This window comes from Dermochelys coriacea, chromosome 2, assembly GCF_009764565.3.
Source record: "Dermochelys coriacea isolate rDerCor1 chromosome 2, rDerCor1.pri.v4, whole genome shotgun sequence".
NCBI classification, from domain to species: Eukaryota; Metazoa; Chordata; order Testudines; family Dermochelyidae; genus Dermochelys; species Dermochelys coriacea.
Genome location: NC_050069.1, coordinates 259,842,342 through 259,865,063, shown reverse-complemented (window position 1 = coordinate 259,865,063; position 22,722 = coordinate 259,842,342). Strand labels below are relative to the sequence as shown.

At 45.4% G+C, this 22,722-nt stretch overlaps 1 protein-coding gene across 3 annotated transcripts in view; it reads right to left on the bottom strand.

Moving 5' to 3' along the window:
* ACAA1 (acetyl-CoA acyltransferase 1) overlaps positions 1 to 21,481 on the bottom strand; it is a 33,425-nt gene extending 11,944 nt beyond the window's left edge. The window contains exons 1-5 of one of the 3 annotated variants that reach the window (XM_038388222.2): positions 21,228 to 21,481; positions 8,253 to 8,346; positions 7,862 to 7,919; positions 3,090 to 3,169; positions 2,658 to 2,700 (exon numbers count right to left, since the gene is read on the bottom strand). In XM_038388222.2, the coding sequence (XP_038244150.1) occupies positions 2,658 to 2,700; positions 3,090 to 3,169; positions 7,862 to 7,919; positions 8,253 to 8,346; positions 21,228 to 21,410 (458 nt within the window). In that variant the 5' untranslated portion in view covers positions 21,411 to 21,481. The remainder of the gene's footprint in view (positions 1 to 2,657; positions 2,701 to 3,089; positions 3,170 to 7,861; positions 7,920 to 8,252; positions 8,347 to 21,227) is intronic. The other 2 variants (XM_038388223.2, XM_043509735.1) reach the window with 2 other exon arrangements.
* Between the last annotated feature and the right edge of the window lie 1,241 nt (positions 21,482 to 22,722).

Here is a 22,722-nt window from a genome sequence, read left to right as displayed (position 1 = left end):
CAAAAGCTCAGAATTCTAATAAAAACCTTGTATATCATACTGCAGAAGCAACTGGCACTTAACCTGTGCCTCACTCTGGTTTCAATCTGCAACATAAATGTAAAGCTATAAAACCATCTCCCAACATATTAAGATGCCTGTTATTTTTCTAGGGAGGAATATCACAGTGTCAGTTCATTTCTAGTGTTTTCACAGCATGGGAAGGTCATTTTTGGAGCCCTTCTCTGCAATAAACATAAGGGGAAAGCAAAGGTTTCTGGGCAGGAGATTCCACTGGTAAAATATAAACAAAAGCAATAAAAATGCAAGAGTTGCATCTTAAAAAATGCTGGCTAGGAGCCTAATAGGGCAAGTGCTAAGGAAACCACGACAGAGAGATTTCATGGAAGCGGTGCCATTTGTCTTGTATTGCACAAGATGAACAAGAAAGGATTACTATCCAACAAAAAGCTGCAGCCTTTGTCCTACAAGTGAGTTAACAGATTAAGAAATGAAAATATTGGTTCCATGATTATGAAGCCATTTACTACACTAATAAGTTAACGTCAAGTTAAATCAAGCCATGAGTGCTAAGATGGGATAAGGGTTTGTTTTTATATTCTATACCATCCATGTATCTATTTTCCAGCCATATTATTTACATACCACCATCAGGCAAGCAGGAAAACAAGCCCCCACCCCAAGGCACCTACAATTTAGAGGTCTGATCCTGCACCTTTACTCTAAGTAGTATCTTATTCTTTACTTAAATTGACTCCACTGAAACTACTCAGAGTAAGGACGGCAAAACTCAGGCCCTAAATTAGAGTGAATGACAACAATTGAGCATGATTAAGGTAAAGGGAGACAAGTGGGAGGGGAATACTGCCACAGGTAGTGTCTGGTTACGTAAAGGGATCAGCACATAAAAGCTGTTTAACATTTGTTCATTAAAATCCATAAAGTTACTAAACACAAGATGTGAAGGGACCATTGTGATCATCCAGCCTGACCTCCAGCATAATACAGGCCGTAGAATTTCACCCAGTGACTCCTGCCTGCACTGAGCCCAACAACTTGTGGATCAGGAGGTGAAAGGACTGGATCCAGTGCCATGAGCCATCCAGGGCCTTTAAATTGCATCAACTCAGTGGGTTACTGTTGAAAGACTTCCTGGAACAAGCATGTTAACAGAAGTGAATTTGATAACGGACTTCCAAGTGTTCAGCTAGTATAAGGCTGTTCCTGGTATATGCCAATTGCTATGCATCCATCCATGAGACAGACTTGTTACCTTGCTATGCTAGTTCCTTCACAGCAGTCCTAAGAAGGGTAGTACTAGTTCTCTTATCTGAGGGTACATCTACACAGCAGTCAAGGGGTGCAATTCCCAGCTCGAGTAGACATTCACACACTAGTTTGGCTCAAATTAGTGCCTAAAAACTATTGGTGTGGCCATGGCAGCACAGGCAGGAGCTTAGGCTATACCTAGGGAGTCATACCTACGGGCTCCAGTGGGAATGTATTCGTTGGGCAGCTAGCCCGAGTTACTGTTGCCACAGAGCTATTTTTAGCGCACTACCTCGAGCAAAGCTAGTACATGTATGTCTACCTGACTTGAGAATTACGCCACCCAGCTACTCTGCAGACATACCCTAACTCTTATAAATCTTCTCATCAGATGAGATTTTCAATGATGCTGAATTATAAGAGCAATGATTAGGGTAACAGATTGTCACTGAAGGTTACAAATTGATCTCCTTATTGATTTAAGTTAGTAATCCAAGCCAGATTGGAAACTTCAGAGGTAAACACACACTCATTACTTCAATATAAAAGATTTTGCTTCTGTATAATTCAGATTCTTCTGAAGTGTGTTACGTCCCAGCTCATGATTTCATTACCCTGTACAGCATTAGTACATTTCATCCCACTCACTGTTCCAGTAAAAAGTCACCAGCACTAAAGGAAGAAGCATCATGTATTAATTTAACTGCATTTATAACAGTGCACAAAGAAATATCTGTTACACTCCTTTGGAACATCAGTGACTAGCACTGAAATGAGATGTTCATTTCCATATATGAGACAACTGGGATCTGAGATCAACACAAACTGACCAGAGGCTTATAAAAAGCCAATCACAGATGGCATTTTTTCAGGCCCTTAGATCTCTACACACAAAAAGTGCACATGATGGCAGGGCACCAGAGGGGCTTAAGAAACCAATTCTTTTAAAAAAAAAAGGCTTATAAGGGATGGATGACTAACTAGCACTCTGTTCTTGGGTTCCATTCTCAGATTACTCACTGCCTTGTGGTGACCCTGTGGACAAGTAACTGTGGCCTACATTTTCCAAGAGAAACTAGGTACACTGAGTGCCCGGCTTGACACACCTTAAATGAGCCTGGTTTTCAGGGTGTGGGTTCTCAAAACTTCTGAAAGAGTCAGGCCACTTTAAAATGTCTCCTATGAGGCACCCAAAATCACTACTCACTTTTAAAAATTCCAGACCTTAATCTCAGAGACTCTGTTCACCCATCTGTAATACAGGGACAATGCCTACCTCAAGGGATTTCTGAAGTTTGTTTGGAGATTCTCATATAAGAGATGTTATAGAAGGCAAAACACTATCAAGAAGTCTACAGGAGTAAATGTGTATATAGAAATTTTCTTACCCACAGGCCAAACCAATGTCATAAGACCCATTTCTGATGCCACCTGCAACAAAAGTACTGTGTAAACATTTTTACCACCACTTAGCAGTAAATATTTGTTCAGCATCTTGTTACTCAGAGGATCATATTTTCTTGGAATAAGGTAGCCCACTCTTTTTCAAGGACAGTGATAATTTTCAGAGAGGACTGTTAGGAGTATATTGAGTTCCTTTAGCTAACATTTCTACAGAATAGAATTATGGGATCTTCACAGAAAGTTTCTTCCAGACGTAAAGGCTACATTCATTCACACAAAAGTATAAGAAATTCATAGGGGAGAAAGAATTAGGGACAAAATCATTATTTCAGAGTCTGGCTCCAGCAGTCTAAATCACCATCAATAAAGGAAAATTCTGATTCTCTGACTGCCCATAAGGCTCATTACATGCTTACCAGCTATATTGATCACAGCTTGCAACCCAGAGGAACATTGTCTGTTAACACATGATAAGGGTACAGTCTCTGGAATGCCACTAGAACAGAAGACACAACAGATAAGGCACAGAGTGAAAGACACCACATACCAAAAACAACAACAAATTTAAAGAGGAAGCTAATCTCTTAAATTATCTTTAACTCAGTCAATTCTAACACAATGACAGACATACCTGTTGTCAGACTGCTCTAAGGTCATGTCTACAATACCGAGTTAAGTCGACTTAAATTACATCAACAATCCTAAACCACTGTAATTACATCACTTGTGCACGTTCACAAAACGCTCCTTCTTTTGCCGAAGCCTGTCCACAGTTGGTGCTGTAGCATGACAGGACAGCAATGCAATGTGGGTAACTACCCTACTGTGCAAATCACCACCTTCTGCCACTTGGATTTCTGGGAATGGATTGTAGTGCATCATGGGGTGAGGCTCACAGCCCCATGATGCAGTTTTCTAAATCCCATCATCCCATGAGACTCCAAATACGTATCACACTGTTTTTCAAATGCCCCTGTAAATTTCTCTGCCTGAAAGCATGGATCCTGCACTGCTCTCCAGTCTTGTGATGAATGTTACGAACACAACGCAACTGATCCTGCAGTATTTCATGAGCTGCAAATCTGAACAGGAATTCGTAGTACCTGCCCTGCTATATACCATGGAAAGAAACAATTCAAGATTGATATTGGCATTCACGGAGCAGCTGCATACAGAGGACCAACGCTACTGGGCTCAGGAAACAAGCATCCACTGGTGGGATTGGATTGTGATGCAGGTATCGGATGACAAGCAGTGGCTGTGCAAAGCCACTTTAGGATGTGTAAAGCTACCTTCCTTGAACTGTGTACAGAGCTCACCCCTGCCCTGTGGTACACAGACACTAAAATAAGAGTTGCTCTCAAGCTGGAAAAGCATGTGGCAATCATTGTGTGGAAGCTGGCAACTCCAGATGGCTACCTGTCAGTCGTGAATCAGTTTGGGGTTAGGAAGTCCACTGTGGGGATTGCAGCGACACAAGTATGCAGAACCATTAATCACCTTCTGCTATGAAGGACTAACTCTGGGCAATGTGCAGGAAATAGTGGATTGCTGAGGTGAGGCAATAGATGGCATGCATATCCGAATTTTGACCCCAGACCATCTTGCAATGGAGTACATCAACAGAAAGAGCTACTTCTCTATGGTATTGCAGGCGCTTGTGGATCACCATGGGCATTTCACTGACATCAATGTAGGGTGGTCAGGGAAGGTGCATGACACACACATCTTCAGGAACACTGGTCTGTATAGAAAGCTGCATGCAGGGACTTTCTTTCCAGACCAGAAGATTCCAATAGGGGAAGTTTAAATGCCCATAATGATCCTGGGAGACCCAGCCTACCCCCGACTCCCATGGCTCATGAAGCCTTACACCAGAAATCTTCCCAGCAGCAAGGTTTGCTTCAACAACAGGCTCAGCAGGTGCAGAATGATGGCAGAATGTGTGTTTGGCAGATGAAAGGGTCGCTGCACTGTCCTTTTGGCTGTTTAGACATCAATGAGAAAAATATTCCCATGGTCATAGCAGCCTGCTCTGCTCTGCATAACGTTTGTGAAGCCAAAGGAGAAAAGTTTCCCCACAAGTGGAGCGTTGAGATGGATCACCTGGCAGTTGATTTTGAGCAGCCAGATACCATGGCTATTAGAGGGACTCAATGGGGGGCTATTCAACAGGGAGGCTTTGAAGCTGCATTTTGACACAGAGCTCCAGTAATGTATCTTTCTGTAAAGCAGAATTCAGGCATTGTTTACTTGCCACCTTGAATGACTCTTGTAATGATTGCTGCCTGTAGTCTGCAAATGTGCCAGTTGCCACTGGGTATGAATTTCTGCTGCAACCACTGCATGTAAGATACAAATAAAGAACTACTGTTTAATAAAAACTTAGTTTTACAAGACAGCAATACACAGATTTACATTTCATACAGGAAACATGACACAGAGCAGCACTCTCTGAAATGAGATCCCACAGCCGTGTGCAAGCCCAGCTATCATTATGGAACATGTCCCTAGGGGTGGAGTGCCAGGGCCAGGGCCATGAGAGGAATGGGGTGGGGGGGCAGGGGAGAGAGTCTGTGGAGGGCATGGAACGCAGTTCTGTATGGGCTACCAAGGAACTCTAGCACGGATATGTTTCAACTGCAGCACAATCAGGGATCTGAGCATCTGTTTGCTTCTCTGTGAGCTTTACCATCTGCTCCCTTGACCCTCTATTATCCATTCCTGCTCCTTTCTCCTCTCCATTTCTAGTTTCTCATTTATTGTCTCTCTCTCTATGGTCTGTGTTCGCTATCTGCATGATCTGACAATTGCACCACTTCTCGAAACATGTCCTCCTTACTCCTCATTTGCCTGCTTGTTTGATGGAGGTGCTACACTGGTGTGTAGGAGCTGGTCCTAAAGGGCACCTCTGCAGAAGCAAAAGAAACAATACACAGAGTCAATATTGTGTATGCACTCACAATCTTGAATCATAAAAGTTACATACATGTCTTTCTCACTTTCCCTTGGCAAGCACACAGCATGGCCAGAATACTAAACATAATGAGTTTGGCCTAGGGTGTTCAGGATGATAGAAAGGGTCTGGGTGGTTTCAGAAGGGGATCAGTACAAGTGCCCAGGGACACTAGGACACTATTCTGAATACTGGCATGGTTTTTCACAAATGTGGGTGATTGAAGCCGATATCTTACTACTGAAGGTAACTGAGGATGCAAGGGTGCATCTCCTGCACGTGTGTGACTTCAGACCGAGTCTGCATGCTGCTTGCCAGTGTGCTGTTTTGGTTCCTGCAGAAGTAATTGCTGACTATCATGGCAAAGTTTCCTACAATGGAGGGAAGAAACAAAGCATCTCTGCCAAGGAACATTTGGCAGAGGATTGCAGAGTACCTTCAGGAGAGTTTCCTAGAGATCTCTATGGAGGATTCCCAGGTGATCCCAGTGTGCATTAAACTTTTTTTTGCAGGGCTCACATTGTATAGCTGCATAGGGGAATGAGAAGCAAATGAAAACAGTAACTAGTGTTGTTAGTTTCTATCCTTTCTCCCATGTGCACCATGTAACAAAATTAAGGACACCTCTACCTCATGTAACCGTGTAGTATCAAAACGAGTACTTACCAGTGCTCGCCTCTTCTGCTTCAGGGAAGCCAGAGCACTGGGTCTGGCTAGACCCCTCCAGAGTGAAAAAGAGGTCCTGGCTTGCCACACCACCGGATGCCTCTATCGCCTGTCCCACATCCTCCTTCAACTCTACCTCCTCATCCACCACTTCACCCTCGGGGTGGACTCCGCTGGCTGCTGCCTCCAGTCCCCCTGAAGTATCCACAGGCTCTGGGTGGTGGAGGTGGGGTTGCTGCTGAGGATGGCGTGCAGGCCTTGTAGAAGCGGCATGCTTTTGGTGCCGCACCAAAGCAACGATGGCCTCCTTTGCCTTCCGGTATGCCTGCCTCAGCTCCTTGATCTTAGCACGGCACTGCTGCGTGTCCCTTTCGTGACCCTTCTCCTCCATACCATAAGCAATCTGCTCATAGGTGTCAACGTTCCTAAGGCTGGATCGGAGCTGCGACTGCACAGCCTCCTCTCCTCACAGACCCAACAACTCCGGTGTACTCCAGACAGGAGCTGTTTGCTGTGAAAAGTCGGCATGGGCAGCTGGAAATATGTTATGTGAAATGTCCACACTGAGCAAACAGAAAGTAGAATTTCAAAAATTCCTGGGGCTTTAAAGGGGGAGGGGCGCATGCCTGTGTTCCTGGCTGCAGGGCAGTGGAGTTCAAATTACTGAACAGAGTGGTCATGATGGGCATTGTGGGATATCTCCTGGAGGCCACTTAGGGTGTCATAAGCAAGCACAGCGTCTACACTGACACTGCGTCGCTCTCACTTGATCACAAAAAGCTCTATGCCACTCGCTGAGATGGTTTAATTACATTGGTGTAGCAGGAGAGTAAAATCGGCAGAAGGCACATTGCAGTGTGTACACCTCCACTATTTTGTCGACGAAACCCGACCGTGTAGTGTAGAAAAGACCTTTAGACTACTCAGTGATCTGTATTGTGGTACAAACAGCAGCAGGTACACCAAGTCCCTGGAGAAAGTGTTAGTCACACAGCACCAATGCCACAGCCCTGGTATCCAGTGAACCCAACTAGTAGTGAGAAGAGAATTCAGTCCTTAACCTCTCTGTTAACATTGCCAGTTGTGCTGGCGCAAGAAACTGAGACAATGATTCACGAGGTATTGGGCAGAGCCAACAAATCATTTCACAAGAGCCACTGATCATTTGTGCAGTAGTGACTTAGTTACTACCAACCCAACCTGAATTCACCTCTATGGGTGAATAGCTGTTCATACCATTACCAATTTCCTTCCTGCCTTCCAAAATTATTTTTCTGCCTCATTTTTGCTAGAAATTGGTAACTACATGTAAAAGAATATATTAAAAGCTAACAATATATTGTGCAATAGAGCTTGCTCCTCCCAGTCTGAAATGTGTGAGACGATATAAAATAAGCGAGGACTTTGAACTGCGAGTCAAGGTTTAACTTCTAGTTTAAAGATTAGGGGACACTGGCTTTGGAAGAGCTCAAGAGTCACATCTCCACTTTTCTCTCAGTACCCAGGAGAACTCAGTGCCAGAGAACACAATGAAAGGAGTCTCACTCAAGGAGAAAGAAAATTTACCTTAGAAATTGGGAAACTCTTGCAGTGAAAGCCCCAGCTCCAGGTTGCAGCACATTCCCTGCATGCAAAGACATTAATTCCAATTGATTAGCTGCATTTCCTTTACCCTGGCTATTTAACACTCTGTAGACGCTTCAGCGTATTAAGATCACGACAGTCTGTTTTAGAAGAACTCTTAAATCAGAGCCCATACCCCTGACAGAAGAGGAAACAGCCCCCCGGCAGAGGACACACTGGAGATTAAGCTAATACTATTCTAGTGTAATGTTAACACCCTACTGATTTCAGAGCTCTGCCTAGATGGCTTCCATTGGTCACAAAGGGCACTCTTGTTTTCAGAGATAGGCCCAAGACTGGAAGTTTAAGTGCAGGATGAAGAGGGCTCACTTACCAACACAGATATCTCCCACTTTCTCAGGACTCAGACTGACATCCGTAAGGACAGCTGTCATAACAGCAGATAGCAGCTCATCAGGAGTAGTATCCTGAAAGGAAAAACGGCACATTCTGTGAAGCATGCAGTGTTGTTGTAGCCGTGTGGGTCCCAGGATATTAGGGAGGCATGGTGAGTGAGGTAATACTGTTAGTGAGAGAAAAAGAAACTTTCAAGCAAAGAGAGGTGTGCAGTCAGAGCGTGGGTTATTTCTGTATTGAGACATGTACTTCAGCAGCCATCACCCATCCATTAAACTCTCTCTGGAACATTCCCAGATTAGCATCAACTTCCTGAACACCACAATCAGCTTCAACACTGGAACCTGACAGACAACTATATACAAAAACCCATAGATCATCACACCTAACTTAATAAATCCAGTAACCACTCCAAACGCACCAGGAAATCTGTTATCTACAGCCAGGCATTTAGATACCACAAAATATGTTCTGAGGAGAAAGTCTGTGATATACACTCAAAACCACCTTCACCAAACAAGGACATTATCAGAGAAGTAGATCGCATCATGGAACGGGCACCCAAATATCCAGAGAGAACCTGCTTCAGTACAGAATTAAAACCCCCTCCAACTGCACATCCCTAATTGTCACCTACCACCCCACACTGGAAACCATAGAGGGCATCATCAAGCAATTACAACCCAGACTCAATGGTGACTCCATCTTGAAAGAAACCTTTCCTAAATCCCATTTTCTGGCCTTCAAACAACCCACCAAATCTCTCCAAAGCTCATCATCAGAAGCAAGCTCCCCATGGACCAGGATACACCAACTAAAAGTGGCACCAGATCCTTCCAGAACAACAGATGCAAAACCTGCAGACATATCTCCACTGCTACAATGATCAACACCCCCCACAACACGCCTTTCAAGATCTATGGGTCATACACATGCCTATCACAACATGCTGTGTTTCTCATCCCATGCAATAAAAGTCCCAACAACAGCTATGTGGGTAAAACCAGACAATCATTATGCTCTCAAATGAGCTCACAGGAAAATGATAAGAGAAAAACACCACATCACCTGTGGCTGAACACTTTTCACAAAGCAATCACTCTATATCTGACCTTTCAGTTCTCATCCTCAAAGGAAATCTGCGCAACACTTTCAAAAGACAGCCTGCGAGCTTAAATTAATAACTTTGCTAGACACTAAAAACTATGAACTGAATAGAAACATTGTTGTAATAAGCCATAAATCCAATCTATAACTCACTCACAACCCCTCCCAGCTGCCTTTGCCCCCCCCACACCCATTTCTTTCCTCCCTATGACTAGAAGGGTGTTAACAGGCCACTTCACCTTGAATGGTCCCTTGAAATACATGTTAACTACTTATGCTAAACAATTTCTTCCACCTTGTATTCATCTGTGACATTCCGAGTACCTTTCCCAGACCCGATTTCTGAAGCAGAACTCTGTGTAAGCTTGGATCTCTCACTAACAGAACTCAGTCCAATAAAACTTGCTATGAAGAGCATTAAGAGAGTGAATGTTGCTTTAAGGGGAAATTAGAAACAATGCCTGCCCACTGACTTGCCCCCCATACTATTTTAATGGCCAACTGATTTATGTTAGTACAAAGCTTGAAAAATTTGCAGATCTACTAATCCTACCAGCCAATATACCAGTAACTAACCACATGTTCTGCAATTTAGAGCAACATTTGTTTATTGTTCATGTTACATTGTGGATTTTTCAAGCCCTGTGACAACATGCTGCCTTCCATTCTGCTTTGGTAAGTACAAGAAATAGTGCTGTTGTAAATCTTTCCAATTCAAAAGCAGCTCCAGTTTGTTAGCCATAACAGTGCAAAACAGCCCAGCATTTCAAGCTAGATTCTATGGTTTCTGGGTTTACTTTGGCAAAAGAAAGAGGTCTCTGGGAAGATATATGGCCAGATCCCACAAGCTGATATACTTGAGTTGAAGGACCTTTGTGCTTCACGGGATTGATGCTATACTAAATCGACCCAGAAAGAGCCTTTGTTGTTTAAACCTTAATCCTGTCCATAAGCTTCACTAATGCAGAAATAAGGTTGCCTGGTGGCAGGGCCGGATTAAGACCTTTAGAGGCCCTAAGCACTGAAAAGATTATGGTGCCCCCCCATATGTAATTCAAAATAAAAACAATACCATACCGTAAAATAAAATTTTATTTTTCGAAATGACACAAAATTTACATACATGCTGAAATTAAAATAGCTTCTTTCTAGATTTTCTGATTGCAAAATTCTGGATAAGTTCATCAAAGCTGACTGGACGAAACATATCTGCTTCAATACACAATAGGGAAAGTGAATCAAGTCTGTCCTGACGCATTGTTGTTCTCTGAGAGTTTTTTATTCTTTTCAGCTGAGAAAAAGAGCATTCTGCAGAGCAGTTAGTAATCATCAATGTTAGACAAATACATAGTGCAATCTCTGCATTTGGAAATACACATTGTATTCCGTCTTTCAATATTGTGTCATGAAGATCAATGCAACTGAATTTCATTTTTCCTGTTTCATTAAACTTTGCGCGCATATAACAGTGGAACTGCTGCACTTCTCCACAGAGATTCATGTTCAAGTCAACAGGGTATGAGTCAACTAGCTTTGGGAAACCTTGCGAATATCGTTCGTCAGATAAGTCCATGTTGTTTAGAAAAGAAAATCTACTTGATACTTCTTTGTACACTTCACCTCTCCTCTTCATATGAGCTTCAAGTGTATCAATTATAGCGTAGTAAGTAGATACGTGAAATTTGTCTCTAGGATTCAATGCTGTTTCTGAGTAGCAGCCATGTTAGTCTGTATTCGCAAAAAGAAAAGGAGTACTTGTGGCACATTAGCGACCTACAAATTTATTTGAGCATAAGCTTCTGATGAAGTGAGCTGTAGCTCACGAAAGCTTATGCTCAAATAAATTTGTTAGTCTCTAAGGTGCCACAATGCTGTTTCTGTTGCATAGCTATCATTTGCTTGTTTTTTCCCCAATTCACTTGCGGAACTGGGCTTCTTTGTAGTTAGTATCAGGCAAGATATCTTTTGATAGGTCTTCAAATCTTTCAAAATCATTCCTTAAAGTGTGTAAGTGGTCTGCTAATGATTGACAGAGGTCTGCACATGTTTCAAATCCAATTCTCTTTCTTGGAGAGCTTGACTTGTGTGGTAAAAGTGTTGTAAAATTTCATTCCACATGATCAACATGAATACAAACTAATTCTTGCATCTTGTTTGCAATGTTTTCTGCCTCTCATATAGTTTCTCCCTTTTGTGATTGGTCTTCAGCTATACTTTCTAATGCGTCCACAATCTTTGAGTAGGACTCCAGAATTGTACTTGTTGCCACTGCATGTGCCTCCCAGCGAGTATTAGAAAGAGATTTCAACACACAATCATTGCCCAAATATGGCTTAAAGAACTGCCCGTCAGTGTGCTGAGGCAGAGAAAAATGTATAAAGTAATTGGACTGTATAGAAAAAACGTACTGCCACCGGACAACAATCAACAGTACTGCGGCCAACAAGATTGAGAGTGTGCGCAACACATGGTAAATTGGGATAAGTAATAAGAAAACAGAAAAACAAGGAAAGAGTGTGTAGTGGAGTGTAAGGAAGTCTAACAAAGTTCTGATTTTTCCTATGATGACTACTTCGATGCTTTTTTTGAAATATCAAATATCAATTTTAAAAAAAAAATCATTTTTTTTGGTGCCCGCTGCTTTGCTGGTGCCCTAAGCACGTGTTTAGTCTGCCTATTGGGTAATTCAGCCCTGTCTGGTGGTGCTTTGTGGCCTTCCAGAATCTCAAATTCAACTACACTCAAAAGTATGACAACCAGGAAATGTAGAGTTAAGGGAAACACCACCCCACAGTGCAATCTTGACCTATCCCATTAAGCTGGTACTAGCCACTGGGAATGGTTCAGTAAGGGTGGTGCCATAATATGTAGACATACAGGACAACTAAGAAAATGAGCCATTGTGTATCTTGTATTCATGTAGTATTTATCTGCACGCACTCCAGCTGTGTTGAGTGTAGCTGTACTAAATTGTAGAGGGATCAGTTGGAGCAGACTGGAAGAGTTGATGATATAAGAAGTGCAGATGTACTTTGAGGGATTAAGTACCCATCATTTCAGTACTGAGTTCTGTACATGTCAGTAACAGTGCACAGGGGTTTTGTTGTCACAGGGACTGACTGCAGACTGGTGGAATACATGACTAAGCCAGTCAGAGCTGGGTATAAATGGTTATAAATAGGGGAGCTTGAGACAGCCTCGTGGATTCAGTAGTTGAACAACAGAGGACTAAGGCGTGACCGCCATGAGAACCCATCCTAGAACCTGTGTGACTTTGAATCCAGGCTGTGGACTTCTTGCTGGATGCTGGTGATGGAACTTTGGGAATTATTTCTGATTGTGACCATCTTTGGTCTGCTTTCGCTGAAGAGACTGAAGGGGACTTGTGGCTACTATTCTCCTCTGGCTCTGAGAAGTCCAGGCGACACATGCACTTTTGATGCCACATTGCAGAAACTGAGAAGTCATCTTGGTGAGAAGACTGGAGGGGAGCATGTATGTATGTATGTATGTGTACCAAGGTATACCTTGCACTGAAAATTATGTAATAGCCATCAAGTAGGGAAATCTATGTTGGAAAACCCCAACGTAATTACCCTATAACAATTTTAAAAAGTTATTCACAAGTATTCCAAATCACCTTTGTCCAGCTTGTCCTCGTCCGTTCCTCCACAAACGGAAGTTGATGCCACACCATTCCATTTTGTTTCAAGCATGTTCTTTCTGAGGATCCAGTCACTAATGCGGGTTGTCCACATATTGTCTTACCCGAGGACTACATGACCTGCCCATCTCTGCTTTGCAATGTACATTGCCTGCACTACATCGGTCTCCTCTGTACACCTTCTAATCTCCTCATTTGGTATGTGATCACAGAGCATTATTTACACATTTGCCTTCCCATTGCTTTCTGGGTGACAGCAAATTTTTCTTCCTCCACTTTCATCGTTAACCCGCTTTCCGCTCTGTATATGATTGCTGGCAGAACAGAGGAGTTAAAGAGCTCTTTCCTTTTCTTCATGGGCAGTTCATCATCCATTAGAGACATCTTTATTTTGTTGAAACTTGCCCACCCCGCCTTTCTCCTCCGACTGCATTCCCCTTCAAATGAGTCCTCTCTGTTCAGCTGCTGACCCAGGTAAATATATTTGTCAACCTCCTCTATTACTTCCCTGTTTACAGTGAGGATTCCTGCTGTGCAATGCTCATTCCTCATCCACTTAGTCTTTGACGTGTTCACTTCCAATTCGATCTCATGAGAAAGTGTTTGCAGTTGCTGCAATTTGTTTTCCAGTTCTACTGTGTCCTCTGCCAATATTACACAATCATCAGTGAAGAGAAGACAGTTAACTGTTCTCCATCAATTCTGATTACTTCTTCCCAGTTCAATTTCTTGAACAGCAACTACAGTTGCTGCAAACAGCTTCAGTGAGATTGTGTCGCCTTGTCTGACTTCTCTATGTATAATAATAATGCACGGGACATTGAATAACGTTATCTCTATCAAAAAATTGCAGTTAATTTCTTCCTGCAGGTCAACGTACCTCGAGTCGATTTCAATTTTGTTGAGCGCATTGAGTACAGTGTTAATCTCCACTGAGTCAAATGCCTTTTTGCAGTCAACAAATGCAAGATATAATGGTACTTTGTATTCCTTGCATTTTTCGATGAGCTGCCGAACTGAGTGGATGTGATCAATTGCTGAATACTCTGAGCAGAAACCAGCTTGTTCTCTGCTTTCGTGCATTTCAAGATCCTTCTTAATCTGATTGAGTATGATGTGGGTGAAGACCGTATAAACTTGTGAGAGGAGTGCGATCGGATGGTAGTTGCTCAATTCTTCTGGATCGCCTTTCTTCATCAATAGGATTGTTTTTGATTTCTTCCATGCCTCTGGGACATGCTTGTTATTGATATAGATGGTGAACTGTTGCACCAATGCCTTGAAGAGAGTAACTTCCCCTGCTTTAAGATATTCTGGCCAAATATTGCCCACTCCTGGGCTCTTCCCTCTCTTTATGTTATGAACTGCATATTCGATTTCTTCCCACGTAACGTCAGGAACTTCTTTAGCCTGCTGCCTTGATGGTGTATGCTAGACATTGACATGCGAGGAACAGAGATCATTGAAGAATTTTGTACATATTTCATTCATCTTGCTCCTTTCTGATGTCCTTTCACAATTTGTGTCTTTCAGCGCCGCCGGGATAACCTGTTTCAGCCTAAGATCTCCTTCTACCTTCTTCAGACTCTTGTTCTTTTCAGCTTCCTCTCTTAGTTTCTTCTATCTTTGATTTTCATGCAAATTTCTTTGCACAGTGTTCTGTATTCTTTGCCCATTTTTCCTTCTAATTTCATGCACGCCTTCTTTGCCATCCGATTCAGTTTCCTCACTGATCCTCAGCTTACGTCACAGCATTTTCAATGCCTTTGCCTTCTTAGCTGCTGAGACTATCTGCGAGATAAACTCTTCATTTCTTTATCAATGTCCTTGTTGACCTTATATTCAAGGACCATTTCACTCACTTCCTGTGCAAATGCTTCTTCGTTGAAGTGTCATTTTCACTTCGGTTTCTGGCTTCTCTTGACTCGGTCTTCGTAGGCATCGTCAATGCATAGTTTTGAGCACAACATATGATGGTCTGAGCCTGAGCAAATGATTTGTTCTCCAATTGTCGCTACATCATTGAAGATTCTTCTGGTATCCATCAATATATAATCAATCTGATTCAGTATGACTCCATTCGGGCTTTTCCATGTCCAACATTGTTCTTTTTGAAATGTCATGTTCATTTTGTGGAGATGGTTTGCCTCTGTGAATGCAACCAGACATGCTCCACCACAAAATCCTACCTCAGCATTGGTGTGGGGTGAATGCAGGTGAACAGGGCACGTCTGGTTGCACTTGCAGTATTCCAAATGCCGGTTGAAAATGTTTGTGTGTGTGTGTGTGTGTGTGTGTATATATATACACACTTCAAAGTTTACTCATTAAGAAATTTTATGACATGCTCTTGGCAATTTTTTTTTTTTTTTAAATTCTCAGAAGACAGTGCTGGACTGTGCTTCAGCACAGAGGTGGGCAAAGGTGTAGGACCAGGGAAGTATCAAAGTTACATATTGTGACGTTACACTCTGTATTCTTTATGGAAATATGTTTATGATATGGATATGGCATAACAGATATACTTAATGCAAGATGGCTCATGTAAGATATAATTGGAAGGGTTACGATTTACTGAATGTGATCATCCAATTTGTATTCTTGTATCATTTCTGTATTGAAGTTAGGAATATTGACCATGTATCTGTATTTCAAATGTATTACTTTGACTGACACCCACAACTAGCCCTTGGGGTACAACAATGAAAAAGCCAGACAGGGCTGATGGCCCATCAGCAAAGACAACGGACTGTGAAAGATCTTAGTCTTCCTGTGGACACTCCAGACAGCCTACCAGTAATGGCTGCTATGACCCTGCTGAGACATGTGACCGAGCCACCTGGTACTGGACCTCCCACCCCCGCCCATTGGAATGCCAGTGTTTTTCCACTAGAAGACAAAGGGTTCCCACTATACACAAAAGCTATATAAGGCAGGTTCACCATGGGTCTCCTCTGCCTCCCCCCACAAAGAGACACTGAAAAACACCTGGAAACAAGAACTGAACTGGGGAGCGGAAGAGCTGAGCCCAGGTTGAAAGGGAGTCCAGTCTGTGAGCAAAAATACCTGAAGTTTCAAGCTGCAGGCCAGTGATGCTCGCTTTCAAAACTCTTTGTAATCTACCTGTGACAATATTTATGGTGAGAAGTTACTGTTTGTAGCTAATTTCTTTAGCGAATCAAGCTTAGTTTGCGTGTTTTGTTTTATTTGCTTAGTAACCTCCTTTGTTCCATTTGACTACTTAAAATCTGCCTTTTATAGTTAATAAATTCATTTTGTTTATTATTAAATCCAGTTTGTGCAATTTCTAACTGAAGGAGCAAGAAGATCTGCATATCTCTCTTCACACTGAAAGGTGTGCACATGAATGCTGGAGGAGTCCACTCACACAGAGCTGACTTCAGTCAGTGTCTGCAGCTGGGTGTGGTTCTACCTGTGTGTGTGTGTGTGTGCGCGCGCGCGCGCTGCAAGATACCAGAGAGCCTAATTCAGCAAAACAGGGAGAGGGAATCCAGGCTGGTGGAGCAGAAAGGGCTCAGAGAAACTCCAGTACATTAGGTGTAAACTCATGAAATAAGGGGCTTTATCTTGGGACATCTAGCTCACATGACCCAACTTTGGACTTCTAACCTATCCCCACACTGTGAGGCACAGCAAATTTCAAGACAATCTGAGTCACCATGTAGATTTTAGAATGCTTACAATAGAAGTCTTTTATAACTAAGCTGCCATTCCATTATAATTCTTTTTATTTAATATCCAGTTCAGCATAGAAATTAATTCCTATTAACCTCCCTCTACTGCTTTAATTCCTCTCAATTTCCAAATCACAACATACAGTTAAAATCCTCATTTAGCTATGAGGTCTCACACTTCATAGCTTACTTGCACACACCTGGGCTTCTTGCATCCCTCCCCTTCCCCCAAGTTCCCTGTGTGCCACTCTCCCATCCCCCTCTCTTTCAGGGACTCCCAACTCCACCCATTCTCTGTCCTGCCAGATATTCTGTGTGCCCCCATTCCTCCTACACTAGGGCCTCCCCTTCTCTCCATGCCACTGTGTGTGCACCTCCCCATTCCTCCTATGCCATTGGGTGTGTGTTCCCCATTTCCACCTTCCCCCCGCCAGGTTCTGTGGGTCCCCCTTCCCTCATATCACAGCTTTCCCATTCTACTTCCCCATACCAGGAGTAATACATGTACCATCATTCCTTTCCCCCCAACCCATATTATTATTTGTCTAGGAGACTGACATTCTGAATGTCAATCTATTAAACTCCTTTGGGAAGATGAACAGAGATGAGATGGGGTAACTGTTAGGCTAAAAGGCATAATGGGTGTGATCAGCCAGTTATTTACTCTATAGATAGGACTTCTGGTTTTAAGGGTTTATAAATTTTATTTGTCAGAGGGTAGGAGGGAAGAGCAGTATTTGTGTTTTGTGTGTCCAAAACGCAGGGGTTTTCAGGGCTTTTTGCATGTACCATTACAATAGCAAAAATTGTAATGAGTAGTCTTTGTAATGTTCCCTGGGGTGCTTTAATATGGTACTGTTTCAAACAGTAGTACATTAAAGTGCACTAGGGAATCTTTAGTGTCCACCAAGAGGGTCTACAAGGATTAATCAATCTGCAACACATTAGCGAGCTTTAGAAATCACCCCTTCCCCCGTCCCATAGTGCACATTACCGCTCCACATAGACAAGCCCTTAGAAACAAGTAGCCATTTCTGGTGTTTTTCCAGTGTTTATTGGATAACCGCTCATTTCATTTTTTTGTATCAGGGTGTGTAGTGGCCCCTTGCTCTCAAATGGGGAGGGAGGCCACTCCACCTCGCTGTATTAGGCAATAACCCTCGGGCCTCACTGATGGGGCCAAGCAATACACAGTCTGTAGCTCTGAAGCCACCTAACACACGCAAACCAGCAGGAACAGTCTGGTGCTCTTGCCCCCTCAGGTGGGGCGAAGCAGCGAGCAGTCTTTAGCCCGCAGCCTCTTGGCTGGGCGGAAAGCAATTAAGACTTCAGGCTCTGGCCCTTTGGGGCGGGGCAGAGCAGGGAGCAGGCTTTAGTCTCAGCTTGTAGGCTAAAGCAGCCAGCAAACACTTACGGCTTGTCTATACCGGCACATTATAACGCTGCAACTTTCTCACTCAGGGGTGTGAAAAAAACACACCCTGAGTGCAGCAAGTTTCAGCGCTGTAAAGCGCCAGTATACACAGTGTACCAGCACTGGGAGCCACGCCCCTCATGGAGGTGGTTTTTTTAGAGCACTGGGAGAGCTCTCTCCCAGTGCTTTGCCACAACTACACAAGCTACATTAAAGCACTGCTGCAGCAGCGTTTTAATGTTGCCAGTGTAGACTAGCCCACAGTCTAGGCTCTGGCAAGGGTGAGCGTCTTGACAGCCTAAGGGCTTCCATTGGGGGGAGAGCCAGCCAAGCCTACAATCCTAGCTTGGGGGACAGTAGATTTACAGAGGCCTCCTGGCCCAAGGTTAGGGTGGCAGGGGAACACGGGCCCACCTGACTCCACGGCGTTCCAGCCTAACAATGGCAGAGTGGTCCGCCACTGGGTCAGCGGGGATCCAGCCGCAACACACTTACCTAGAGTCAGCCAGCAACATAGCCAGACAGTAGTCAGCTACCCCTGGGCTACTTCCTACCTCCCCAGGGTTTGGTACCTCTGTAGTCCACAGGTCCTCGGGCTCCTCTGGATACACAATGGACAGCAGTCCCGGCAACTCCTCTTCAGAGTCAATCTTCTCCAAAGGCAGGTGCTGCAGAGTGCATGTTCAGTTCCAGGGTGCCACAGCAGAGTGGAGGCATCCATCTCCTTCCTTGGCTTCTTGTCAACTGAGATGCAGAGTCCTCCCTTTATACTTCCTGTCCCACTCTGGTACTTCCAGCAAGAGTGGCGGGGCAGATTCGGCTTTGCCCACCAGGGGGAGTGTAGTGGTCCTTCGCTCTCAAGTCTGGAGGGAGGCTATTCCGCCTCACTACAGGGTGTTTATCAGTTAAAGCTGAAAATAAGAAGCCCTATCTATAGATAACACAGTCTTGAGACCGTCTGCAAAAGAGCTGGCAGAGGCTTCGTGTGTCGTCAATTTCCCCCCTTTTCAGTTTCCCAGTTTTCCCCAAAATCAGTAGGGTTTTGATCACTGATGCCCAGAATGTTCTCTAAAATTTTGGAATTAATCAGATGCAGTGTTCAAATGTTATCACATTACTAACATAAGCAGTGTTGTTGTAGCTGTGTCAGTACCAGGATGTCAGAGACACAAGGTGGATGAGACAATATCTTTTATTGAACCAATGTCTGTTGGTGAGAAAGACAAGCTTTCCAGCTTACACAGAGCTCTTCTTCACATTATTCAGGCAAACAGCTGCAAGTTGAGTGTAAGGCCTTTGCAACCTGGCCAACTAGTTTTATTTAATGAGTACATCAATCTTCTTTCCATACACTGTTTAAGAGGAAACAGAGCAGCTTTTCAGGTCACAAATCTACAGTAGGCAAGAGACCTCCTGCAGACAGGGATTGCCAGGCAGGGGCTTCAGGGCAGAAGTTTGTGCACAACACGTTGGGGATTTATCAGTTTAGATCCACTGGTTCAATGCCTTAGACTATGTCTACACTACAGTTTATGTTAGCATAACTTGTGTCTCTCAGAGTTATGAATCAGAGGTGAATTAAGATTTACTGGGGACCTGGGCAAAAAGAACATTTGGGCCCCTCACATCATGCAAGCCCAGAACCAGGGAAGCCAGGGCCCCAACACTTTCAAAAGTTGGAGGGTCATGCCCGCCCATTTTTTAACATCAGCATAGTAGCCTCAGGCAGGCACGGAGCAGCAGTGGCATGGGCATAGTTTGGGGAATGGTGGGGGGGGCGTTGTCTGAGGCTTGCAATTTGGGAAGGCCAGAGGCGACAGGAGAAGCAGTGCTGCATGTGACAGCTGCCTTTGGCACAAAGCCCAATTGGCAGCAGGGGCAGCTTGTCACCAGGTCCCATGGGCAACGGTGTGCCCTTGGAGGCGGGGACATGGTCCGGGGCTGCTCTCAGGCACCCTAGCCCCTGTCCAGGGCGGGTGGAGGGTCCAGGGCTCCCCAAAGCAGCCTGGGCTCCCTGGGTGGCTCTTACCACTGCCCATTCTCCCACTGACATAGCTTCTGCCGTTCGCAGAAGAGGTTTTGTTATGCCGACAGGAGAGTTCTCCCGTCGGCATAGAGCGTCTTCACCAGGCACGCCGCAGTGGCACAGCTGCACCGCGGTAGCGATGTCTATGCAGACATGCCCTCAGACACTGCACTAGTGCAGAAAGCGACTAGCACCAATACAGTCACTTGCACACTTCTAATATCCATGCAGCAGGTCTACACTAGGGATTTGCCCTGTTATAGCCACCCTGGTGCAGACAGGAGAGAGCCTGAGAACATGGGGGAAGGGGACACAGAGGTGCAGAGAAAGAAGTGCAGAGCCCCCTTTACAGCAGGGGAGGTGAGGGCACACAGTGTAAGAGCAGAGAGGGAAAACCCTTTACCGTGGGGGCCCCCACCCCTGCTCCCCTGAATTTCCCAAACCCCCAATCCCAAGCCCCACCCCCCTCCTCCCTTCAGGGCTGCCCCAGACCCCTACTCCAAAACCCCTCAGGGCTCCCCACAACCCCTCCTCCCCCCAGGGCTCCCCCCGACCCCTCCCCCAAAACCCCTCCTCCTCCCCCCAAGGCTCCCCCCGACCCCTCCCCCAAAACCCCCCCAGGGCTCCCCCCGACCCCTCCCCCAAAACCCCTCCTCCTCCCCCCGACCCCTCCCCCAAAACCCCTCCTCCTCCCCCCAGGGCTCCCCCCGACCCCTCCCCCAAAACCCCTCCTCCTCCCCCCAGGGCTCCCCCCGACCCCTCCCCCAAAACCCCTCCTCCTCCCCCCAGGGCTCCCCCCCCACCCCCTCCCCCAAAACCCCTCCTCCTCCCCCCAGGGCTCCCCCCGACCCCTCCCCCAAAACCCCTCCTCCCCCCAGGGCTCCCCCAAAACCCCTCCTCCCCCCCAGGGCTCCCCCAAAACCCCTCCCCCAAAACCCCTCCTCCCCTCAGGGCTCCCCCGCAACAGCCAGCCACTGCGCCTCTAGGGGCTGGCCCCCCAGCCTCCGCCCCCGGGGCCCCCTCGGGATTCCCCCAACCGGGGTTACCTTGAAGCCGCCCCGCTTGGCTTTGGCGATGGGGGTCCGCCGCCCGTGCACCACCACCACGTCGTCCTGCTCCCCGTCACGGCCGGGCGCCGTCGCTACCCCCCCGCACTGAGCCGCCCGCAGCGCCGGCCCCCCGGCAGGCCTGGCCGCCAGGTGCCCCAGCACCACCGTCACCCGCTGCATCGCGCGCCCCGGCCGCCAGCCTCCCGGACCCCGCGGCCGCGCGGGACTCTGGGACAGAGCCGGCCCGCCCCGCCCCCGTTCTGCGGGGGGCAAGGGCAAGCGGCTGAGGTCACCCCCTGATTTGCATAACATGGCGCCCGGTGACAAGTCCCTACTTTCAAGGGCTGGGCTCGTGGGAGACTACAGGCCCCAGGATGCAACGCGCCACCGAGAGCGGACAGACTGGTGGCGCGTTGCATTCTGGGGCCTGTAGTCTTCCCTCCTCCCAGTTGAGGGCTCTGTCCAACCGGTTCGGTTCCCCTCCAATGGACCCTGACCTACTGCTGACACTGTCCTGCCGGCCTTGTGCATGAGACAGTGTAGCTGCTGCCTAGTGTGGAGGCATAACCTAAGCCCACTTAGATAGGATCCCCTCCCAGGTCAATTTTGGACCTATTCCTGCTTCCTCCCAGCTTGACCTAGAGTCAGACACAACCCCACTACTGTCAAACCCATCCTTCCACACGAATGGCACAGCGCCCAGGTTTGCTAGAGCAGGCTGTCAAGGAAAAGCATCTATTGTCCCGTTATGGAAACGTCTGATAGAATTTAACAGGCATGAGATAAGTAGAGTCCTATGGAAATTTGAAAGGGTTCAATAGAAATGACTCTAAACACCTGTCGAATTTAAACAGAGCATAAGAGCCTGCCTCTACACCTTTTTTGTTTTAGTTTGGCTGTGGGCTTTCTGAGCGAGTCTGTTTGTTTGAATGAACATCCTATAATAGTGCCGGTGGGGGGGCCTCTATTCTTATTTAAAGTTTATACGATAGTTACAAAAATATAAATATTTTCATTTTCTATTAAATCCTATAAGGATTTTCCACAAACAGAAAATAACCGGATTGTATATATGTCCACACTCCTCCCTAGATATTTCCTTGTGACGCTGTTGCTCAGAAGAAATCTTATCCTGCACCTCAGGGAAATACTCTGTTGGATCACAAAGAATGGTAGTAAGGAACTTGGACCTTGAGTCTGGTAAGGACTTTTTGCTGGAGAAGAATTGAACAGAGCCTCCAGTCAAGCAATGTCACAAATGAACCATTATTGCTACTGCCCCATGGGTGGTGCCCACTAAGAAGGTATTATTATTATTATTAATACTATTTATTATTATTTTCTCTGTTATTCTCTGATGGTTCAGTTGTGACATACCTTGACTGAAGGCACTGTTCAGTACAAGAGGCACATTTCTGGGAGAAGGCCTGAGACTGGAAAGTTGCTGGTGTCACCTTGTGTGTGAGCAGGACCAGGAGTGGTTGCTCTCATA